General features: G+C 34.3%; 1 protein-coding gene across 6 annotated transcripts in view; it reads left to right on the top strand.

Annotated features, from left to right (window-relative positions):
• Positions 1 to 24,715, top strand: part of VPS13A (vacuolar protein sorting 13 homolog A) — a 231,275-nt gene that overhangs the window by 31,034 nt on the left and 175,526 nt on the right. For all 6 annotated transcript variants that reach the window (XR_004277231.1, XM_032306307.1, XM_032306303.1 and 3 more), the window contains exons 8-17: positions 1,636 to 1,695; positions 1,883 to 1,963; positions 5,383 to 5,440; positions 11,113 to 11,240; positions 11,425 to 11,531; positions 12,922 to 13,093; positions 14,931 to 14,993; positions 15,506 to 15,635; positions 16,473 to 16,567; positions 16,922 to 17,064. Coding sequence is in view for 5 of the 6 variants with exons in the window: in XM_032306307.1 (XP_032162198.1) it covers positions 1,636 to 1,695; positions 1,883 to 1,963; positions 5,383 to 5,440; positions 11,113 to 11,240; positions 11,425 to 11,531; positions 12,922 to 13,093; positions 14,931 to 14,993; positions 15,506 to 15,635; positions 16,473 to 16,567; positions 16,922 to 17,064 (1,037 nt within the window). In the remaining variant the exon portion in view is untranslated. The remainder of the gene's footprint in view (positions 1 to 1,635; positions 1,696 to 1,882; positions 1,964 to 5,382; positions 5,441 to 11,112; positions 11,241 to 11,424; positions 11,532 to 12,921; positions 13,094 to 14,930; positions 14,994 to 15,505; positions 15,636 to 16,472; positions 16,568 to 16,921; positions 17,065 to 24,715) is intronic.

Raw genomic sequence — 24,715 nt, 5'->3', positions numbered from 1 at the left:
CCAAAAAAAATTTAACCCTATTTTGTAGTATAGTTCATCTAACTATTAATTACTGTTTGTGTGTGTAGCATCAGAAGTAGTCGTCTATATAGAATTACTACAGAAAGTGCATAGGCTGGATTGGAGTTGGGGGTAGTTAGGTTACCATTTTAAAAAACGGTTGACAATCAAATTTAGTTTAAAATATGAGGGCCTGTTATTTGCAAATTAGAACATTCAAGACTTTTCTTAAATAAGTAGAAAGTAAAAGTAATAAATACTCATTTCAGAAACTTTGATAAGTCATGAAAAGCATAAACCAATCACTCATTTCCTCACTGCCGTTATTAATATTGTGGCAAACTTTCTTCCTGTCCAGTTTTTCAAACTGAGGAATTTTTAAAGTATAAGAGCAAGTAGAGGCTTGCGTCCAGAATGGACAGTTGTGGAATTTGACATTTGGTTTAAGTTTTAAATACTTTATTTTAAAGAATAAACTGTTAGGAATAAAGTCTAATTCTGTTTTGTTTTCTACTCTTCACCCTTTTCCAGAGAGAAACACCATAAGTGATATTTTATGTGATTTTTCTATAAATTTTCATTCTTCTATCACAGTGTTTTTGACATTTACTTGTGTTGCTACACATAATTCAGTTTAATTGCTGTGTAGTATTTCATTACCTGCTTTTATTTGTTATATCCATTGGGTTTTTGTAAATAATTTCTTCTTAAAACATGGATCCACTACAAACAATAAATAAGAAAAGCCAAATGAAAAGTTATTGAATGAAGTTGGGTGGGGTAAACTGTCAAGTGTTGCTGTAAGTTTGAAAAATAAGGATGGAGAATGAGCCATTGGCTGTGGTGGTGTGGAGGTAGTGGGTAGCTGTGACAGCAATGGTGTTGACCAACACCGTTGGGAGACCTTGGAATCTGGTGTCCTAGCCAAGACCTATTCAGTTAGAAACTCAAGTGGGGGCCAAGCAGACTAAGTTTTAGAAAGCCCTCCAGGTGATTCTGATGCAACACTCAAGCTTGAAAACTTGACTGCCGTCATCTCTTCAGTTCTTTACTAATAAATGAAAACGATCTTTGCAGAATAAGCATCTAAACACTGTATTCCCCTCAGTGGCTTCTCATTGCTATTGGAATAAAGTCAGTAGTTTTGTTTTAAAATAGTTTATAATTGCTTTGTAGTGTGACCCCAGGTGACATTTGGTTTCACCTCTTTGCTTTGCATTGTGTTCTCTGACCATACTAGGCTTCTTCAGTTCCCTGAACATTTTGCATATTTGCATATTTTTCTACTCTGAATCATATTCTTTACTGACCTTAAAATCAGCAGTTTCTATTCATATATCCTATATTGGACATCACTTTCTCTTACATCCCTGAGTTTGAGGCTCCTACCTTATTCTGAGAACTGTGTATTTAACCTCTACGGTGGCACTTGCCTGTTTGTAATTGCTTGTTCACTTTTTCATTCAGCAGTGAGCTCTTTGAAAGCAGAGGCTTTCTTGTGCTCAGTTAATATCCTTTCACTGAATGTTTCAAGACCATTTTTATGGGAAATTGGTCAAGGGCATGAATGGTGCCGTTCCATCAGTCTGCATTTCACATGTAAATAATACTTTTCACTGTTAATTTTCTTTTTAGACAACTGATCAAAACTGGGTTCCATGTTTACATGATGAAACTGAGAAACTGTTTCGTAAGGTAAAATATTTTGTCAATCCATAGACTTAATAAACGAAACTTTTAGAAAGGCAATTGCTAGTAAGGATTTATGTGAATTGTGTTTACTTGCTTAACTCTATCATATGACTCCATTATTTGAGACTTCTGAAAATAGCATATGTTAAAGAAGAAAATGAGGCATGTAATAAATTTTATTTATTTTCAGTTAATCCGATTGGACAACCTTTTTGCCTATTGGAATGTGAAGTCTCAGTTGTTTTACCTTAATGATTATGATGAATCATTGGTAAGTAAATCTTTTTGATATGTGTGTGTACACCTTTGTTGGTATCATACTTTGCATAAGGTTTTATTCATTATCACTTAACATACTGTAGTCTGGTCTCTTTTACTAGGCAAATCTGTTAGCATTTACAGGAATAGATGAATATATATGTGCCTGTACACGTACATGTATGGATCTTTTTTTTTTTTGTATAATAGACATACAGCATTGGTATATATTAGTTTTATGTGTGCACTGTTATGGTTCAGTACTTGTACATAATGTGAAATGATCACAGTAGGTCTAACATGCATTACCATACATAGTTAATTATAGAACTTTTTTCTTTGGGTGAGTACTTTTAAGATTTACTCTCTCAGCAATGTCAAAATGTGCAGCACAACATTGTTAACTATAGTTGTCATTGCTGCACATTTACATATATCTCCATGATGACTTATTGTATAACTAGAAGTTCTTAACCTTTTGACTCCCTTTACACATTTCGCATATCTCTCACTCTATTTCAGACAGCCATCTGTTTGTTTTCTGTATCTGTGAGTATGAGGTTGGCCTTTTTTTAAAGTATTCTACATATAATTGAGGTCAGATGGTATCTGCCTGACTTATTTCACTTAGCATAAGGCCATCAAGGTTCATCCTTGTTGCAAATGGCAAGATTTCCTTCTCTTTAATGGCTTAATAATAATCCACAGTGTGTTTTCTTTATCCATTCATCTATCCATGGAGTTTTTTTAAAAGATTTTATTTATTTATTTGACAGACAGAGATCACAGGTAGGCAGAGAGGCAGGCAGAGAGAGAAGGGGAAGCAGGCTCCCTGCTGAGCAAGGAGCCTGATGTGGGGCTCGATCTCAGGACCGTGAGATCATGACCTGAGCCAAAGGCAGAGGCTTAACCCACTGAGGCACCTAGGCTCCCCATCTGTGGATTTCTAGATGGTTTCTGTGTCTTGGCTATTATCATTAATGCTGCAGTGATCATAATGGTGCATGAATCTTTTCTATTTCATGGTTTTCGTTTCTTTTAATAAATACTCGGAAGTGGAATTGCTGGATTGTATGGTAGTTCTTTTTAATTTTTTAAGGACCCTCCATATTGTTTTTCCATAGGGATTGTGTCAATTTACATTTCCACCAACAGTGCATAGGGATTTCCTTTTCTTCGCATCCTTGCCAGCGCTTGTTATTTCTTTCTTTTTTTTTTTATAATAACCATTTTAACAGGTAATAGCTCATGCTTTTGATTTGTGATTCCCCTGGTTATTAGTGGTATTGAATACCTTTTCATTTGCCTTTTGGCTATCTGTATGTTCAAGAAATGTCTATTCAGTTCTTCTGCCATTTTTAAATTGGATTTTCTGAAATTGGGGTGTATGAGTTGTTTATGTATTTTGAATATTGATCCCTTGTCAGATAAATGATTTGCAAATATTTTTATGAGTTTTATGGTTTGAGGGCTTCCATTCAAGTCTTTTAATCTATTTTGAATTAATGTTTGTGTATGGTGTAAGGTAGTGGTCCAGTTTTATTCTCTTGCATGTGGCTGTCCAGTTTTCCAAACACGACATATATTGAAGAGACTCTCCTTTCCTCATATTATATTTTTGGCTTCTTTGTTATAATTTATTTTATTTTAGTTTTTTAAAGATTTTATTTATTTGACAGACAGAGATCACAAGTAGGCAGAGAGAGAGGGGGAAGCAGGCTCCCTGCTGAGCAGAGAGCCTGATGTGGGACTCGATCCCGGGACCCTGAGATCATAACCTGAGCCAAAGGCAGAGGCTTTAACCCACTGAGCCACCCAGGTGCTCCTTCTTTGTTATAATTTAATTGACCATATATGCATAGGTATATTTCAGGGCTCTTTCTTCTCTTGCTATGTGTATCTGTTTTTGTGCCAGTACCATACTGTTTTGATGACTATGGTTTTGTGATATAACTTGAAATCAGGAATTTGATAGCTCCAGGTTTGTTCTTTATCAAGATTACTTTGGTTATTCGGGGTCTTTTGTGGTTTCATACATATATTAGGGTCTTGTGTTCTATTTCTGAGAATAATGGCATTGGAAATTTGATAGAGATTGCATGAATTTGTAGATTTCTTTGGATGGTATGGACTTTTTAACAGGATTATTTCTTGCAATATAAAGCATGGAATGTTTTCCCATTTTTTTGCATCTTCAATTTCACTCTTCATTATCTTATGGTTTTTGGTGTACAAAGCTTTACCTGCTTGGTTAAATTTTTTTTTTAATTAAAATACTTGTTTTATTGCTTTAATTACCTAAAGCTACAAAATGTAACACATTTCTTTATAGTAGTTTCAGTTAATTTTCTTTTTTAAAGTTTTTATTTAAATTCTAGTCAGTTAAGATATAGTGTAATATTTGTTTCAGAAGTAGAATTTAGTGATTCATCACTCACATGCAACACCCTGTTCTCATTACTAGTGCCGTTCCTAATTCCCATCACTTATTTAGCCCATCCCACACTCACCCACCCCCAGCAACCCTTAGTTTGTTCTCTATTTTTAAGTCTTTTATGGTTTGACTCCCCTCCCCCCTTTTTTTCACCCCTTCACATATTTTCATCTGTTTTGTTTCTTAAATTCCACATATGAGTGTAGTCATATGGTATTTGTCTTTTTCTGACTGACTTCCTTGGTTAAATTTATTCTTAGGTATTTTATTCTTTTTGCTATAATTGTAAATTGGATTGTTTTCCTAATTTCCCTTTCTGCTACTGCATTATTAGTGTATAGAAATGCAATAGAATTCTGTATATTAAATTTGTATCCTGCAACTTGATTGAATTTATTTATTCGTCTTAACAGTTTTGGTGGAGTCTTTAGGGTTTTCTGTATAGAATGTTGTGTCATCTACAAACAGTGACAGTTTTACTTCTTTTCCAATTTGGATGCCTTTTGTTCTTGCTTAATGGCTCTGGCTGGGACTTCTAATACTATGCTGAATAGAAGTGGCAAGAGTGGGCATCTTTGTCTTTTTCCTGATCTTAGAGGACGAGCTTTCAGTTTTTAACTGTTGAGCATGTTAGCTGTGGATTTGTTATATCTGGCCTTTATTATGTTGAGGTATATTTCCCTTACACCTACTTTCTTGAGATTCCTTATCATGAGTGGATGGTGAATTTTATCAGATTTTATATGTGTGCCTGTACAGATATGTAAAAACACACACTATATATCTAAATAGTTCCTAGATTATTCTTAGTGGGAATTAGTGGGAGTTTAATGGGATATTATCTAACCACTTCAGTATTTTCCATAGCTAAGTCCTCCTGAGTTTGAGTTATTTATTTTTTAAATTGCGTTAAAAAAATTTTTTTTATGTAATAGGATTTTTGTAGAGTAAAGATACATTGGCATGAATATAAATAAAAGCAGTTTGTCTTTTAATAGGACAGCTTGAGGAAGGGCATTGTCTATCGAAATATTGTTCCGGAAGGTTATGATTTTGGTAAGTATGTTTTATAAAATAAGTGCAATTAAAATAATCTGTATAAATTTTGAATAAACATTGATAATGTCACTGTAATTTTTCATGTTAATTTTGTCATATAACTCAAGATATTTATGCACAAAAACCAGTTACCTATTCTATGCCATTCATTGTTGGGGAGCTTTTTGCTATATTTTGAAACTATAGGAAAGAAAAGTGTCCAACAAGAGAGGATGTAATAGATGTGGTAAATCTCTAAGGACTATTCAGTAATAATTATGCTCTTTTAAAGACATTTTATGTGCAAAAACAATTTAATAAGGCTAGTAGCTGCTATAGTCTGTAGTGTGATCTTACTGTTTTAAAAATGTATATTTAAAATTTTTCTTCTTCATACTTTTTTCTGGTTCCAGATTTTCCAAAATGAACATGTAATACTTTTATAATCAGAAATGAGTTAACTAAAACTTCAAATTGAAAGGAGTACTATTTTTTTCTACACTGTAGGCACTCAATAAATACTAGTCAATGGATGGATAAATTATTTATTGGATTTGGTTGTCTGATGTCACCTACCAGTGATTCTTTTCTGTATTCTTCTACCTTCATGATTATACTTTATTAATTTCCTGACATGGCTATTTTTTTTTTTAAGACTTATTTGAGAGAGCTCACATGTGCATGAGATGGGGGATGGGCACGGGAGAGACAGAGGGAGAGAGAGAGAATCTGGAGCTGACTCCCCATTGAGCATGGAGCCCCAGGCTACTGAGTGGGGAACTCAAAGAGCTCAAAGCTGGCTTGATCTCACCACTTGAGATCATGACCTGAGCTAAAACCAGGATTTGGGTGCTCATCCAGCTGAGCCAGCCAGACACCCTTGAAGTGACTCTTCTTGTTTTCACTCTTGAAACCAGTTGAAAGTCATGCAATAAGTATTTTATTTTCTAGATTTTTTTTTTTTCTGAAAGGAAACATTAGTAACAGATGAGATTGTGTATCGTGTGTGTTGATGATTCTCCTGTCTATCATTTTAGGTTTGACTGATTTCTCCTTTTCCCTACTATCATTTCCTGCTCCATTCGTTAGTGAGGGTCTGCTGAGAGACAGACTGCACAGTAATATGAGCAGGGGAAGTTTAATATAAAGAATTACTATCAAAGGACTGGAGTGACAAGGGGTTGGCTAATAGAAAGCAGAGAACTCTAAGGAATACAGGAATAATAGAAGGAACTGCCCCTCCCCTGCGACTAAGTGCCCAAAGAACGGGGTCTGTCTGCTTCAACACTGAGATCTAGACCTTGTTGGAAAGGACATGACCAGGGCTCACGACTGCCGGGAAAAGTCTGTGTGGTGCCACACCACTAACCTGTTGGCAATTTGCCCTCAGGAGCTTCAGCATTTCTCTTGGGGAGTTGTCTCACAGGAGGCACTTCACTGCAAAATTGCCCTAGGGTGCTGGGAGAATATGCTGGCTGTGGCTAGTGCTGAAGACCTCTGTCATGCTGCAGGAGCTGCCTGCTGTAGGAGCCTTTTGCTAGCATCCAGGCAGCGGAAAAGTCCTGGTACTGTAGGAGTCTGTGGAGTGAGCCCATTAGAACCAGGAACTCCCCTGCAGTAGCTCTCCAGTGTCCAGCTTTATGCTAGCTGCTAAAGAAAAAAAATAAAGGGCCCAAATCTAGTTTTTGGATTAAGCAGTGAATTCCAAATTCATAGCCAAATTGATAGTTGGTATATACCTTCTGGAGAGGGAATGACTAAAGCTTTCTTTTTTCCTTTCTTTTCTTTTTTAAAAAAGATTTTACTTATTTGTCAGAGAAAGAGAGAGAGCGCACATAGGGAGAGTGGCAGGCAGAGGGAGAAACAGACTCCCTGCCGAGCTAGGTAGGAGTCCACTGTGGAACTTGATCCCAGGACCCTGGGATCATGACCGGAGCCAAAGGCAGAATCTTTTTTTTTTTTTTTTTTAAAGATTTTATTTATTTATTTGACAGAGAGAGATCACAAGTAGGCAGAGAGGCAGGCAGAGAGAGAGAGAGGGAAGCAGGCTCTCTGCTGAGCAGGGAGCCCGATGCGGGACTCGATCCCAGGACCCTGAGATCATGACCTGAGCCGAAGGCAGCGGCTTAACCCACTGAGCCACCCAGGCGCCCCCAAAGGCAGAATCTTAACAAACTAAGCCACCCAGGTGTTCCAGACTAAAGGCTTTTTTATTTTTTTAAAATTAATTTATTTATTTTCAGCATAACAGTATTCATTTTTTTACCGCACCCAGTGCTCCATGCAATCTGTACCCTCTATAATACCATTTCAAACCCCTCAGATTGTTTTTCAGAGTCCATAGTCTCTCATGATTCACCTCCCCTTCCAATTTCCCCCAACTCCCTTCTCCTCTCTAACTCCCCATGTCCTCCATGCTATTTGTTATGCTCCACAAATAAGTGAAACCATATGATAATTGACTCTCTCTGCTTGACTTATTTCACTCAGCATAATCTCTTCCAGTCCCATCCATGTTGCTACAAAAGTTGGGTATTCATCCTTTCTGATGGAGGCGTAATACTCCATAGTGTATATGGACCACATCTTCCTTATCCATTCGTCCGTTGAAGGGCATCTTGGTTCTTTCCATAGTTTGGCGACTGTGGCCATTGCTGATATAAACATTGGAGTACAAATGGCCCTTCTTTTCACGACATCTGTATCCTTGGGGTGAATACCCAGGAGTGCAATTGCAGGGTCATAGGGAAGGTCTATTTTTAATTTCTTGAGGAATCTCCACACTGTTCTCCAAAGAGGCTGCACCAACTTGCATTCCCACCAACAGTGTAAGAGGGTTCCCCTTTCTCCACATCCTCTCCAACACATGTTGTTTCCTGTCTTGTTAATTTTGGCCATTCTAATTGGTGTAAGGTGATATCTCAATGTGGTTTTAATTTGAATCTCCCTGATGGCTAGTGAGGATGAACATTTTTTCATGTGTCTGATAGCCATTTGTATGTCTTGATTGGAGAAGTGTCTGTTCATATCTTCTGCCCATTTTTTTATATGATTGTCTGTTTTGTGTGTCTTGAGTTTGAGGAGTTCATTATAGATCCTGGATATCAACCTTTAAAGGCCTTTTTTGCTTGTTCTTTATTTAATGGGACAGACAACAGTTTATTTATAGGCTGAGATCGGAATGATCTGTAGAATATGAAAAACAAATGAGCAAGAGAGAGGACGGATAATTTCTTTATGAGATATGGGTGAAAGGGGATAGGATCTCATGTACAAGTGGAGTGCTTTGCCGCACAGAGGAACATGATTAGTTCATTTGTAAGACAGATTTTAGGTAGTAGAGATGGTAATAGTAGTGTATGGAATTTCTCTTATGAGCGGTTATTTTTTCATATCTGAGGTGTGGGCGTTTCTGGAGGGAAGAGAGGCTATGAAATTGTCATGTAGGTAAACAGGAGAGTGAATTCACTACAGTGGTGCTCTCAAAGTACGGTTCAGACTAGCAACATCAGTATTACTTGGGAACTTTTTAGAAATAGATGTCCTAGGGCCCATTCCAGACATAGTGAATCAGAACTTCTGAGAGTGAGCCTTGGCAATCTGTTTTAATAAGCTTTCCTGGTGATCTTGATTACTGACATTTTGAGAGCCACTTCGCTAGAGTAGGGGCTGGGCAGTTCTTTTTTTTGTTTGTTTGTTTATTTTTTATTGTTTTGGTAAAAGGCCAAATAGTAAATAATTTTCAGTTTTAAGGCCATATATAGCCGTTGTCTCATATTTTCCTTTGTTTCTTTTAAACAACTCTATAAAGACAAAGCTATAAAAATCATTCTTAGTTTATTGGTTGTACAAAAACACACTATGGTATGCATTTACCTAAACTGGACTAAATGTTGTATGACTGCCTAGCAACAGTGAGGACCTTTGGGTTTTATGACATTACAGTGAGACCAGTCTGTGTGATAGTGTACATTTTTGTTTTGGTTTGTTTTTCTAACCAAATCGAATTTCTCAGGTAGTTTACAGATGTAGAATAAATGGAGAGGGTTTTTTATCCATAATTAGAGTTTTGCCTGGTAAGTACTGACAAAGTGAGGAGACAGAAGAGTGAAAACTGAATGCAGGGAGATGATTAAAATAACTGATCATAGAATTTTAATAGGGTAGAGAGGGACCTGAGGACATGAAACAGAGGTGAAAGACAGAGAACTGATGAAGATTAATGAATGGTCCGTCCCACAGGACCTGAAGGTTCAGTACTGGAGTACTGGAGAGCTAGGTGGTGGTGGTGGTAGGAGATTTGGATGCTTGAGACTGAGTTTATGGAAAGGTCTAGCAAATAGGAATGATAAGATCTAGTGGATGAAGTAAGGGTGGAGAAATCCAAGGTTCTGAGAGGCTATGATTTTGGAAGGATTATTTGTATGTTGAAATCACTCAGAAATTAGAGTTGCCAGGAGTTAAAATCAGATGTAGGAGAGGTTGTAACCCAGGGATGGATAGAGATTGCAGCCAGGGAGGCTATAAGGGATTGTGTAGTCTTGTATGTAACTTAAGAAGGCTGGGGGAGAGGAGTCATTTTATTTTCAGATAGTGAACATACACTTTTGTGTACATACACTTTTTAAACTTTTTTTTTCTTAAAAGATGTATTTATTTAGAAAGAGGGTGTGAGGGGAGACACAGAGGGAGAATCTCAAGCCGACTGCACGCAGATCCCAACGTAGGGCTCCATCTCATGACCCTGAGATCACTACCTAAGCCAAACCAAGAGTTGGACCCTTAACTGATTGTGCCTCCTAAACACCCCTAAACTTTATTTTACTATTTCCTTCCACTTACGTATATATAAATTTTTCTTATTTTTTTTTTTTTTTACTATATATTACTTTATAGATGTATCATGATGAATTTAGCCAATCTCCATTTGCTGAGTATCTTCTTGGTCCACTCAGTTTCAAAGTGTATCTGAATGCTCAGTGTGTAAAAAAAATTAAGTGCTGTGCCTCGGGAATGATTAAAACAAGAAGGAAATACTATGTTTTTTATAGATTAGCTTATAATTTAGTAGTTGATCTTAGTATAGATTCTGCTATTGTTTGTCTCCCCCTGCAAGAATTCTTCTCTTTCTGGAACTAAGTATGAAGGGTTGAGTTTAATCCATTTTGGATTATAGGTCGAGCCAAGAAGGTCATCCTGGGTTAACTCACTCATCTCACTTCTCCTTTTGCAAGTTAAAATGGGGCAGATGGATACAAAGAAACTGATCAGAAATTCAGACATCATAATTTTATAATAGAAGTCAGTGATCAAATAAATATTTTTTCTCTAACTTAGCACTTTTAATGTAATTCCTTTAAACTGTGTTTTTGTTAAGATTATTTTATTAGACTGTTTTTGACTTTTAGAGGTTGTTCCTGCTTTTAAGGATTATGTTGGTATTTTGAGGGGGAGTTAACTTAGGCTTCATTTACTTAAGGAACATGTAAATTATAGGAAGAAGATAAAAGAATCTTGTTCATTAATTAAATGGCAGTTCATCTGACCAAATTATAGCAATGTGGAAATCTGGGAAAGTAAGACAAGTATAAAAAATGAAAGTCAGTATTTTCCACTTCATCCCCTTTGTACTTTGGGACTCTTGAAATATAACTTCAGTTTAACTTTTTAAAATTTATATTATTTTTCAGTGTTTCGCCCCATATCTGCTAATGCCAAACTTCAGATGAATCGGCGATCAGATTTTGACTTCTCTGCCCCCAAGATAAACCTGGAAGTTGAGTTACATGACATAGCAATTGAATTTAATAAACCACAGGTGATTTTTTTTAATGAAATTGTAAATTGTGAGTTATAATTTGATAAAAGCAGAACTAAGATTTTAAATGTATTTCAAACTCAATATGGTAACATTTCCTTTAGAAAGTCAATAATTTAACTTTTTTAACAATTGAACAAAAAAATCTGAAACATTTAAGAGCCTTAATTTTTTCATCCTTCAGTATTTCAGTGTTATGGAGCTTCTTGAATCAATTGATATGATGACGCAAAATCTGCCATACAGGAAGTTCAAACCTGATGTACCTCTTCACTATCATGCCAGAGACTGGTAAAATGACTAACTTTTTTTTTTTTTTTTTAATTGAGGTATAATTTTACATATTATGTCCAGGTTTATAACATGGTGATTTGATATTTGTATATGTCATAAACTGATCACCACAGTAAGTTTGGTTAAGGTCCATCACCATATATAAGGACAGATTTTTTTCTTTAGAACTTTAAAGGTATCTTAGCAACTTGCAAATATGCAGTAGAGTATTAAATATTTTGACCATGCTGTATATTATATCCTTACTACTTATTTTATAACTAGAAGTTAGAACCTTTTAATCCCCTTCACCCATTTCACCCAGTGCCTCTGCCTCACCTCTGTCAACCACCAGTCTGTTTTCTGGATCTATGAGCTTAGTTTTTTGGTTTTTGTTTTTTAAGATACCATATGTAAGTGAGATCATACTGTGTTGTCTTTCTTTGTCTGATTAATTTCACTTGGCATAATGTCCTTCAGGTCTATCCATGTTGTCATAAATAATAAGATTTCATTCCTTTTTATGACGAATAATATTCTGTGGTTTATATACCATATTTTCTTTATCCATTCATTCGTTGATGGATACATAGGTGGTTTTTGTATTTTTACTACTGTATTTAAATAATACTGCATTTACTATCAGGGAACATACATCTCTTTGTGCTAGTATTTTCATTTTCTTAAGATAAATACCCAGAAGTAGAATTGCTTGATCTAAAAAAATTTAAGATTTATAAAATATAGTTTAAGAGTGAATTTATTGACTTTAAGAATAATTTTTTAAGATACTCTTTAAGGGCAGTTAAAGATTGTCATTTGATTTATGGCTTTTGCTTATTATGTTAATAAAATTGATTTAACGGATTTAAAAAAAACAAAAATGGAGATACGATAATACCATCAATTAACTGTATTTTTAGGATTATTAGAAACTATATCCTAGTTTGTGTTTGGCAATGCCTTTTTTAAAAAAAAAATGCAAGCTTTTGCATTAGATATTTTAAACCTATGTGATTAAAGTTGAAAATGAGGGTATGATTTTACTCATTCAAAAGTCTTGTTATTCCATTTATGAAGCTCTTGTTTTCTAGAAGTTGCAGTTACTCTTTCAGTTGACCTTTAATTACTGTTCAGGTGACTAAAGTGCTATTTGCCAAGTAGTACTTCAATGGTCTTTCTGTAGAGCTATATTTTTTGTAACACAATTCAGTGATTTTGCTTGTTTTTAAGAGGTAAGATTAATAATTACTGTAGTCTTAGTACGAACAGGGCTGGGAAAAATGAAGTGCCTAGGTCCATAGTCTCTGTACTCTGTATGCTGTTTTAGAGTAGAAGCAGTTTTGTATTTCATACTGTTGGCTTGAATGGTGTCAAGTGTGGGGTTTTGTTTTTGTTTTCTCACTAGGTGGGCTTATGCTATACATGGTATTCTTGAAGTGAATGTCTGCCCCCGGTTACGGATGTGGTCATGGAAGCATATTAGAGAACACAGGCAAAAAATGAAGCAGTATAAAGAACTGTATAAAAAAAAGATAACAACTAAGAAGCCAGCTGGTGAAATTCTCATCTCTTTGGAGGTCAGCATATTTCGAAATTATTGAATATTTTCTAGTACATAATTCCTCATAATTTGTTTAAATTTTGACTGGACCATTCGCTTTCAGTTAGACTTTTTCGTACTCCTGTTCTTCATTTCAGTTGGGTGATAGAAACTCTGGTGATACTCTCCAGATCTATGAGCTCAGGTTTTTGGTTTTTGTTTTTTTAAGATACCATATGTAAGTGGATCATTTGAGATTATTCTCAATCTGGAGAGATTTGAGTTCATGCAAAAAAGTAACTTGAAGCCTCACATTATGATTTTTTTAACCTCAAAACCTAAAAAGCATTTGCTATATTGATTCCAGTCTTTCTGTGTCAGTTTCACAGCCTTATACTACCTGTAATCATTCCATTTCCCCTGTTACCATCTGATGGTGGTGATTAGATGAATTTCTTGTCTTTTGTATATACTGTGCTTATACTTGTAGCCAGGTCCCTCTGTCTTTCCTCATCTCTGTTTATTCCAGTTTTACTCACTCCTCAAGCTCTACGTAAGTCACATCTCTTATATGAACTTTCCTGAATTTTCTACCCATACAGAATCCCTTTTCTCTTCATTCTTGGGCATTTCTAGTCTTTACCAGCAACTCTACACTTCATTATCTGTCTTGAGAATTCCCTAAATACTGGCCTTATCTGTTAGCATTATGTTATATTCTAGAAGGGATTGTTTTATGGATGGATGATGTTTAGTTTAGGAAAACTGTGGGGAGATAGTCTCTTAAAATTCAACCATTCTGAATCTAGGCCAGTTTTCAATTAGGAGCTCCCTAAAAATTGACTTTTATTTTTATGTTTGAGGTAAGAGACTTTCTGCAGACCTAGACTGTTAGGAATGCTTGGGTTGAGAGTCTTTTGGGATGGTTACAGATTTCCTTAAATTTTTTTTTTTTTTTTGAGGGGGGACCTTTTTTGATCTTAACCTGAATCCTCCAAGTCTACTGAATAGTAGAACTCTGAGTAAATTGTTTTCTAGATAATAACAGATCATGATTGCTTCTGTTATGGGGAAAAAGATTTTAGCATGCAGCTCTAAAAAAAAAAGTAATCATGGGAATAATGTAATATGATGAAAGATTTAGTTTATCTCCGTTACTTTACTCAGTAGCCATAAAAGCTTTAGAAAGTACAGAATTTCAAAACAAGTTTTTTTTTTTTTTTTTAAAGATTTTATTTATTTATTTGACAGAGAGAGATCACAAGTAGGCAGAGAGGCAGGCAGAGAGAGAGGAGGAAGCAGGCTCCCTGCTGAGCAGAGAGCCCGATGTGGGACTCGATCCCAGGACCCTGAGATCATGACCTGAGCCGAAGGCAGTGGCTTAACCCACTGAGCCACCCAGGCGCCCTCAAAACAAGTTTTAAGTGTATCTAGATCTATTTGGAATATATTAAAGATGACACACCAACTGTGCTTATAATATGAAGGATTTAGAATTACATTTTTAGTTGAAAGTGACACTAATGTGTTTATTCTCAGTTGTAGTTAGAACCCAAATAAAAGTCATTTTAAACAATGCCTATATGGTATCTTTTAGTATGGGTCTGTAAATCTCAATATGACACCTATATGCATGACATGTATGATTTCTTTAGGAAAGTTACTCCATCATTACTAATTTCTAAGCTGACATATGTAAGCACTGCTTCTCAGAATTTAAAAGCAGTATTATGTTGATGGTTGATCTGTGTTTTGTTTCCTTTTATGTCTTTCCTTACTGCAGCAGTTTGTTAGATTATAAATGAAAATTTTATCATTTTTCTCTTTCTATTATGAAATTATTCATTTAAACACACTTTTGTTTATATTTTAAGGAGTTGGAAAAGACCTTGGATGTATTTAATATAACTATATCAAGACAACAGGCAGAAGTGGAGGTAATCCCAGATTATCTTTCAATCAATAAAAATAAATCTAGATTCCATGTAGATTTAACAGATGCAGTGATATTATTAGTATTCGGCTATAATACGCTGTTTCCTAAAAGGGGCTCAAATTTGCTTCTTTGTGCTATAAGAAAAATTAACTTGATATTTTGTTCCATACATTTGAATTGGGTCCTCTGGAGGAAAAATTCTTGCTAAGTAATTTGGGTAAATAATTCTTGCTAAATAATTATCAAACACTGAGTTCATAAGAAGGTGAAAATCCAATCTTTGGGGGGAGTTGGTGGTGTGATTATGGTGACTTGTAAGACAGTAGTGCTCTCTACCTGGAAATCCTAAATTACGTTTGACTTATGTTGCTTTACTTTGTTTGGTTGTCTGTTTGTATATTGTTTACATTTTTTCACTGGAATAGTTTAATTTTGTAAATGTCATTTTTCTTTCTCTTTAGATTGCTAAATAAAGGATGATTTGTTATTTATTTGAAAATTTATTCATTTTAGGTAAAGAAAGCTGGATATAGGATTTTCAGGGAAGGAGCAAAAGATTCAGAGGAAAACAAAGGATGGTTTAGCTGGCTGTGGAGTTGGTCAGAACCAAAAAGTAAAGAACAACCAGATGTTAAGCCTGGAAGTAGGTCCATTTCATTTTGCAATAGTGCAGTTAATCATTAGGTTAATTTAGTGCAGCTAATCATCAGTTGCGAAAATAAAGTTTTGCAGAAAATTTTCTAACTAAAATAAACATTATGACCATATATACATATTATATGTAATTTATTCTTATCTATAAAATTACTATTAAAACATTGTCCTTGTATATGTCAAATAAAAATTAAATTTTTTATCTTAATGTTTACAAAAGAGCTTTATGCTCAGGATTTAATAAATTTGTAAATTCCCAAGGGTATAAACCATTGTAAATTTTTGTTGAAATTGTTTCTTGGAGAGATTTTTGTTTCCTTACTAAATGTTTAAGATCATAGCTTTGGAGATATAGGGGCTTAAGTTTATATCCTAGATCAGTCACTTGCTAGCTGTGTAGCCCAGGCAAATTATTTAAATTCTCAAAACCTCTACTAATCATCTGTAAAATGGGAAATTATAATATTAGTACTGCTTACTTTGTATGCTAAGTATGTTGCTTAGCAGAATAGCACTAAGTACGTAATACAGGTAGTTATTTTGTGAGCTTCCTTAATCCAAATACTTTGAAATTTCTATTGCGAAATTTACGTATTTAGTAGTTTATGTTTTTGGAGAATAATCCTTCTAAAATTGCCAGTGATATCCTAACATTCAGTGATTATCACTTTTTTCTTTTTTCTTTTTTTTTAAATAAAAGTTCTTTTAAAAGTTTCTTAAAAGTATAAAAAGAGAGTTAATTTTGCCAGTTTGTTAAAAGCAGCTAAATTATGGGTTAGTTTTATCTTACCAGTTAAGAATACAAAACACTTCTTTATGATTATAGTTCTTGAAGAAATGTTGACATCTGAAGAAAAAGCTTTACTCTATGAAGCAATTGGCTATAGTGAAACAGCAGTTGATCCAACCTTACCAAAAACAGTAAGATGTTTTCTTGCCTTATATCTTAGAGTTTAATGGTAGATATGCCTATTTTTAATTTTTTCAGAAATGTTACTGACTACTCTGTGAGCTTTGTCTAGTTGGTACATATTATATTTATTTTAATTTCCAAGGTATGAATAAAAATTGCCCTTTTTAGTGTTCATATGGTGATTCTTTAATATATAAAGGGTTGTTTTTAAAGTATTTTTTTGGTTATTGGAAAGAATAAGCTGTGAAGAAGAGTATTTGTTGTCTTTTATATATATATATAGAGATATATATATATAGAGATACACACATACATATAAAATTTATATATAAATTTCATTTTATTTTTTCACTATATTCTAGTTTGAAGCCATGAAGTTCTTTGTTCACTTGAAAAGTATGTCTGTTGTTCTAAGAGAAAAACGAGGGACACCTGAACTGTTAGATATTGTAGTGGAAGAATTTAGCACTTTGATTGTGCAAAGACCAGGAGCACAAGCCATTAAGTAAGTATTTTTCTTTTACTGGTAAGTAAACATTTCATCATAAGGTGGGAAGTTAGATTATAGTCTTACAGTATTTTGTAAGAGTACTATGGTGATGTATCCTTACGTATTTTTAGGAACTTAAATTTTGGAATTATTAAAAATACTGGTTCAGTAGAATACTCTATGCTAAGGAAATGTAGAGGGACACTGAAGATAAAACAGAAATGCCAGCAGTCACCCTACATAAACGAAACCGCATCAACAGTTTGGTTTTTATCTGGGAATATCTTTATTTCTTTTGTTTTTAAAAATAGTTTTATTGAGATATAATTCATATACCATGTATTTCATCCATTTAAAGTGTACAACTCAGTTGTTTATCACACTTCTGGTGTCCTATACCAAATTCACAATGGTATATTTATAGAGTTGTGCAATAATTACCATTATCTTAATTCTAGTACATTTTGACAGCCTAAAAAAAGAAATCCTATACCTTTAAGCTTTTTCGCAGTCACTCTCCATTCTCCTTTCTCCCCAGTGTATGGCAACACGAATTTACTTTTTGTTTCTAAGAATTTGTTTGTTGGAGGCATTTCATATAAGTGGAATCATGTAATGTGTGGCCTTTTTTGTCCAGCTTCTTTCACTTAGCATGATATTTTCAAGGTTCATTTATGGTATAGTGTGAATTAGTATTTTATTTTTTTCTTTTGCACGATAAGATCCCACTGTAGGGATATACCACATTGTGTTTGCCCATTCATCAGATGATGAATATTTGGTTTGTTTCTGTTTTTTGACTGTTATGAATAATGTTGCTCTGGATATTTACAGACAGTATTTTGTATGGACAATAAAGCTTAAATTTTCTTGGGTATGCACTTAAGAGCAGAATTATTTCCTCATATGGCAACTCTGTATTTAAGTTTTGAAGAGGAATTGCCAGATTGATTTCCAAAGAGCTGCATCATTGTATATTCACACCAGCAGTGTATGAGATTTCTTATTAATGGATATCCTTGACAACACTTAGCTGTCCTTTTGAATTACAGCCATCCTAAAAGGTGTGAACTGGTATTTCATTGTTGTTTTAATTTGCATTTCCCTGATAGCTAACAGTATTGAGCATCTTTTCTTGTGCTTATTGGTTTCTTCTATATATATTCTTTAGATAAATGTATAGTAACTTACTTTGCCCATTTTTAAGTTGAGTTGTCTTTTCATTCAGTTTTAAGAGTTATTAAAAGTTCTCTATATATTGTTGATGAGAATCTTTTATTTCATAAGAAAGTCTTAATTGTTTTCTCTCACTCATTGTTTCTTCTCAGTTTTTTGGTGGTATTCTATGCCAGATATTTTTGGTTTTGATGAAGGTCCAGTTTATTTTTTGTAGTTGTTGCGGTGAAGACTCAAGAAGTCTTCGCCTAACTCAAGGACACAAGATAAATTCCTGTGTATTCTTATGAGAATTTTACATTTTTCTCTCTTAAATTAGGTTTATGACCCATTTTGAGTTAATATTTTTGTATGGTGTGAGTTTGGGGTTCAACTTGATTCTTTTGCATGAGATTATTAATTTGTCTTAGCAACATTTGTTGCAAAACCTTATTTTGCATTGAATGATCTTGATACCTTCATCAAATAGTTTACTATAAATGTAAGAATTTATTTCTGGACTTTTTTCTATTCCCATTGGTCTTTACAACTTTCTGCCAGTAGGACCCTGTGTTTATTACTCTTAACTTTGTAGTAAAATTTGAAATCAGAAAGTTTATCCTCCAGTTTTGTTTTCTTTTTCAAGATGATTTTAGCTCTTCTGATATTCTTGAATTTTTTTGTCAAAAATTTCAGCTTAGATTTGATAAGGATTTTGTTGAATCTGTAGATCAATTTTGGGTACTGACATTTAAAAGGTATTGTTTTAAAATGCATGAATATTGGATGCCTTTCCAGTTATTTAGATCTTCATTAATTTCAACAGTGTTTTATAGTTTTCAGAGTACAAGTTTTGTATCCTTTTTGTTAAGTATATTCGTATGTGTTTTATTGTTTTTGATGCTGTATGGGGGGAAAGAATTTTCCACAACCCCTTTTGAGTGCCTGGCTGCATCTGAAAATTAAATCTGACAGACAGGTTAACAAGGGAGAAGTGTACAGATTTATTTAATAAAAGTTTAACAAAAGAATCTTTCTAATGAAATGAAGATCCAAAGAACCAGTTAGACTAGAGTATGTTAGGTTTGATGAAGAGTGTACAGTTGGGGAGGAATATGATAAGTCAAGTAGTGTAAGGTAAGTATGGTAGACTGGGGAAACTTAGCAAGCCCTGTTTATTAGGACTCTTTGCAGTTTATCTTTGTCTTTAGAGATAAGGATGCTTTTTCTTCTAGCTATAGCGGGGGCACCTATTACGTGAAGGTTTTAGAATCTATTAGGGGGAAGGGTAGAGGAATATCAGAGTGACCTTTCTGCTTCTGCTGTTTTCTTGTATTCCTTCAATTTAAAAAATACTATACCAAGGTGCCATATTTTGGGGGCAATGGGTCCTGATCCTCATCAATGCTTACAAGTGGCATCATGTTCTTAATTTCATTTTTGGATTGTTGATTACAAGTGTGTAGAAATACAATTGATTTTTGTATAATGATCTGTTACGCTGCAATCTTGATATAATTACTTCAATAGTTTTTATTAAATTCCTTAGGCTATTCTGCATACGTGAGCATTGCATCTGCAAATAAAGATAGTTTTACATCTGTATTTCCAGTGTGGACACCTTCTCTTTCATTTCTTAATTGCTCTTATTTGAGCCTTCAGTACCATGTTGAATGGAAGTGGCCAGAAAGGTTATCTTTTTCTAGTTTTTTACCTTGAGAAGTGAATATGATGTTAAATGTGGGTTTTTCATAGGTGTCTTTTATCAGTTTTAAGAAATCTCATTCTATTCCTAATTTGTTGAGTTTTCGGGTTTTTTTAAATGTTGTTATTGTTGTTGTTTTTCTTGGCATGAAAGTTTGTTAGATTTCATCAAATGCGTTTTCTATGTCCCTTAAGATGATTGTGTATTTTTCGTTCTTTATTCTTTTGATTTATGGTGTATTCACCTTAATTAGTTTCTCACATGATAAAATAATGGTGTATTCTTTTGACTGTATGTTTAATCTTTTTTACATACAGCTGGATTTGGTTTGTTGGTGAGGATTTATATGTCTGTGTTCATAAGAGAATACTGGTCTATTTTTTTTTGTGATGGCCTTGTTTGCTTTTTGTATTAGGATGATACTATCCTTATAAAATTAGTTGGGAAGTATTCCCTCCTCTTTGGAATAGTTTGTAAAGAATTGATATTGAGTCTTCATTAAATGTTTGGTTGTAGAATTCACCAGTAATGTCACTGGGGCCTGAGCTTTTAAATTATTAATCTGTATGTGTCCTTAGGTCTGTTGACATTTTTCTGTCTCCCCTCCCCCCAGTTCAGTTTCTTTTCAGGAATTTGTCCATTTCACTTAAGTATTTACGTGGTATAATTTGTTTTAATATAGTTGTTTGCAGTATTTCCATGTAATCTTCTTTCTGTGAGGTTGGTAATAATATATTTTTAAAATATTTAATTTTTTTGAGTCTTTGCTCTTATTTCTTAGACTAGTTAAATTTTGTTATTCTTATTTTCAAAAAAAGAGCTTGGTTTTGTTTTTGCTATATTCCATTCTCTGTTTTATTAATTTATTCTCTAACCTTTATATTTTTAAAATTTTTCTTGCTTTAGGCTTAGGTTACTTTGCTTTTTCAAGTATCTTTAACCAGTATGATAGTGATTTGGGAATTTTCTTTAGGGAATATATGCATTTGCTAATTCATTAATTGTATTTTAATGACTTTTCTTTATTGGAGTAAAACTGACATCATAAAATTAATCTTTCTAAAGACCACAATTCAATGAGATTTAATATATTCATAATGTTGAATAATCACCACCCTTATCTAGTCATAATATTACCATAAAATGAAATGCCATACTCATTAAGAATCACTCCCCTCCTCATGGCCCTTGGAAGACATGAGTCTGCTTTGTTTTTGGATGTGTCATAAAATGGAATCATACATTACGTGACCTCTTGTGTCTGGTTTATTTTACCTAGCATAATGTTTTCAAGGCTCATCTGTGTTGTTGTGTATATCAGAATTTAATTCCTTTTTAAGGCTGCATAATACTCCATTGTATGTATTTACCATATTTTGTTTATTCTATTCATTTGTTCTATGGAAATTTGAGTTCTTTCTACTTTTGGCTATTGTGATAACACCATAGTGAACATTCAAGGGTGCGAATTTGAATACACATTCTTTTCCTGTGTACCTAGGAATGGAATTTTTTGAGTCATAGCATAATTCTTTTTTTAACTTTTTGAGGAGGGGCCAATGTGTTTTTCATAGAGCTGAACCATTTTACATTTCCATTAGCAGTGTACAAGGATTTCAGATTTTCCTTCTTCTTCCCAACACTTATTTTCTTCTTTGTGCCTTTAAATTATAGCTATTCTTGTGGGTGTGAAATGTGTTTTCTCATTGTGTTTTTTTGTATTGCCTTAATGTCTATTGATATTCAACATCTTTTCCTATGGGTGTTGAGTATATACATCTTCACTGGGTCCTTTTTTAAAATTGGGTTATTCTTTTTGTTGAGTTGTAAAAATACTTTATATATGCTAGACTGTAGATACATGATCTTTACTTCCATTCTTTAGCTTGTCCTCAAGTTTTCTTGATAATGTCCTTTCATGCATTGTTTTTAATTTTGATGGAATATATTTTATCTGAGTTATTTTTCTGTCATTGCTTATGCTTTTGATATAGTATCTTAAGAAAGCTTGCCTATATAATATAATTTTGGTATAGTATCTAAGAAGGTTTGCCTAACCCAAGATTATGGAAATCTATTCCTATATTTTCTAAGTGTATTATAGTTTCAACTCTTATGTTTAGGTTTACTATCCACAATGAGTTAAGTTTTGTAAATGGTATGGACAGTGAATACAATTTTATTCACTTGTATGTGGATATCCAGGTGTCCTGAGACCACTTGCTTAAGAAATTATTTTTCTTCATTGAATGATCTTGTTACTCTTCTTGAAAATCCGTTGGCCAGAAATGTATGGCTTTATTTCTGGACTCTAAATTCTATTTCCTTCCATTCTATAGACTCATTCTGTCTATCCATATGTCAGTTCCACACTGCTTTGATTACTGTAGCTTTGTAGTAAATTTTGAAATTGGAAAGTGCAAGTCTTCCATCTTGTTGTACTTTTTCAAGAATATTTTGGATATTTGGATCCTTTGCAAATCCATATGAATTTGAGGATTTGCCTTTTCACAGAAAAGCTGCTTTGAATTTGAAAGGGATTACATTATATGTATAGATTGTTTTCAGTAGTATTGCTATCATAACGGTAGTAGGTTTTCCAGTCAATGAGTATAGATATCCTTCCATTTATTTAGGTCTTTCTATGTTTCTTCCAGCATTATTTTGTCCAGTGTTCAAGTCCTTTTTTGGTTAAATATTTTTGGATGTTAATGTGATGGAATTGTGTCCAATTTCCTCTTCAGTTTATTCATTGTAGATGTATGGCAGCATAGTTGATTTTGACATGTTCATCTTGTGCCTTGTAACTTTGCTAAATTATTAACTCTTTTTTTTTTTTTTTTGTGGATCCTTTGGGATTTTCTGTATACCTTTGATCCCTGAACAACATGGGTTTGAATTGCATGGGTTCATTTATCTATGGTTTTTGTTTTTGTTTTACAGTATTGCAAATGTCTTTTCTCTCCCTTACGATTTAAAAAAGATTTTTTTTTCTCTATTGTAAGAATACAGCATAAAACATACCACAAAGTGTGTGTCATTGACTGTTAATGCTACCGGTTAGCCTTCTCATCAATAGCCTTCTCATAGGCTATTAGGAATTTGGGGAGACAAAAGTTATATGTGGATTTTTAACTTTGCAGACTGTCATTGCTCCAACCCCTGTGTTGTTAAAGTATTAAAGGTATGTAGAGTGATGTCATCTATGAATAGATTTTTCACTTTTTCCTTTCCAATTAGGTACCTTTAATTTCTTTTTCCTGGCTAATTGCTTTGGCCAGAACTTGTAGAACAGTGTTGATAGTGAACATCCTTCTCTTGTTTATGATTTTGAAGGGAGAGAAGAATGCCAGTGAGGTGATAGTGATAAGCATGATATATGTTTAGGCCAGCTTATACCAAGGATCCTGATATTGACCCCATTCTTGTAGAAAATCATGGAACATATTATTCCTCTGAGCCTCCAGAAGGAACCAACATATTTCAGACCTCTGGCCTCTGTATTTGTGAGAGAATAAGTTCTTGTTTTAAGACCCTCTGTTTGTAATAATTTATTAAGCAGCCCTTGCAAATGAGTCCAATGAATTTTCCAAACTATTTTTGAGAAGACTCTATTCTTTGTCATTTGTGATTACTGAAGTATCTGTTCCATTATTTCAGTGATCACACAGTGAAATGACATTTCCTTAAATTCCTGAAACCAAAACTGAGAAATACTCTCTAGTCCTTGTACTTGGCTTTGAGCTGTGGCACTTCAGAACTCTGCCAGGTTTCCTACATCTCTGGCTTGGCATTCACCTTCTGCTTGCAGGTAGCTTCCAGATCCATTAGAGGTGCATGTCCAGGCTCTGATCAGGTCTTTTCTGTGTGTACATTGGGTTCTCAGCACGTTTGTTGCACTCCGGCTTCCATGATTTACATGTGGCCTTTCTGAGCCTTTTCCCTCATCATTCCTGGGCATTGGGATCCGGCTGGTATTTTCCCTGTCCACTTTCCCTTCTCCAGACAGATACCATTAGTCCATTTCTTTGATTTTTTGGACATATGTTACCTCTGCCTGCATGACCAGAGAACAAAATAGAGGTCACTCTCTGCACTGATTCCTTAGGGAACTGTAAGCAGGTGAAAACACTTGACCACATTATTTTAAGAACAAAACTCCTCTGTCTTACTTCATTTGGGCTACAATAATAACATATAACAGACTGATATTATAAATAACTGAAATTTAATTCTCACAGTTCTGAAAGCTGGTGGTTTAACATCAGGGTGCAAGCACTGCCAGGTTCTGCTAAAAGGCCTCTTTCAAATTTCCTACTGCAAGTTTCTTGCAGTGTCCTCATGAGATGGAAGGGGCTAGGGCTCTCTGTAGGGTCTCTTTTATAAGACCTCTAATCCCATAGCCCTCATGACCTAAGACCCCAGATATCATCACAATGGACATTATCATTCCAACAAATGAATTTTGAGTGAGACACACACATTCAGACATTAACAGCTGTATTAGTCTCCTAGCTCCATTTGGGCACACAAGGATGTGGCTTGCTTACCATAGTCACTGCTGTGCTCAGAAATAGGGGATGATAGAAAGTTAAATAAAAATGCCAAAGTGCTTTCTTTCTGAAATGTAGTGGTCTTCATTAAGCACTTCCTCGGTTGGTGTAAGTTTTTCATTGATTAAATTCCAGGCTTGCAGAGTGTTGACTCTGGCAATTTTTGCTAATTTAATGGTTGTCACAGTGGAAAGAGTGATTCTTAGAGCACCTTGCTTGGCAATTTTCCATGATAATACTCCTCCATTACCTT

The sequence above is a fragment of the Mustela erminea genome, chromosome 12 (assembly GCF_009829155.1).
Source record: "Mustela erminea isolate mMusErm1 chromosome 12, mMusErm1.Pri, whole genome shotgun sequence".
Lineage (NCBI taxonomy): Eukaryota > Metazoa > Chordata > Mammalia > Carnivora > Mustelidae > Mustela > Mustela erminea.
This window is presented reverse-complemented; position numbering and strand designations above follow the sequence as displayed.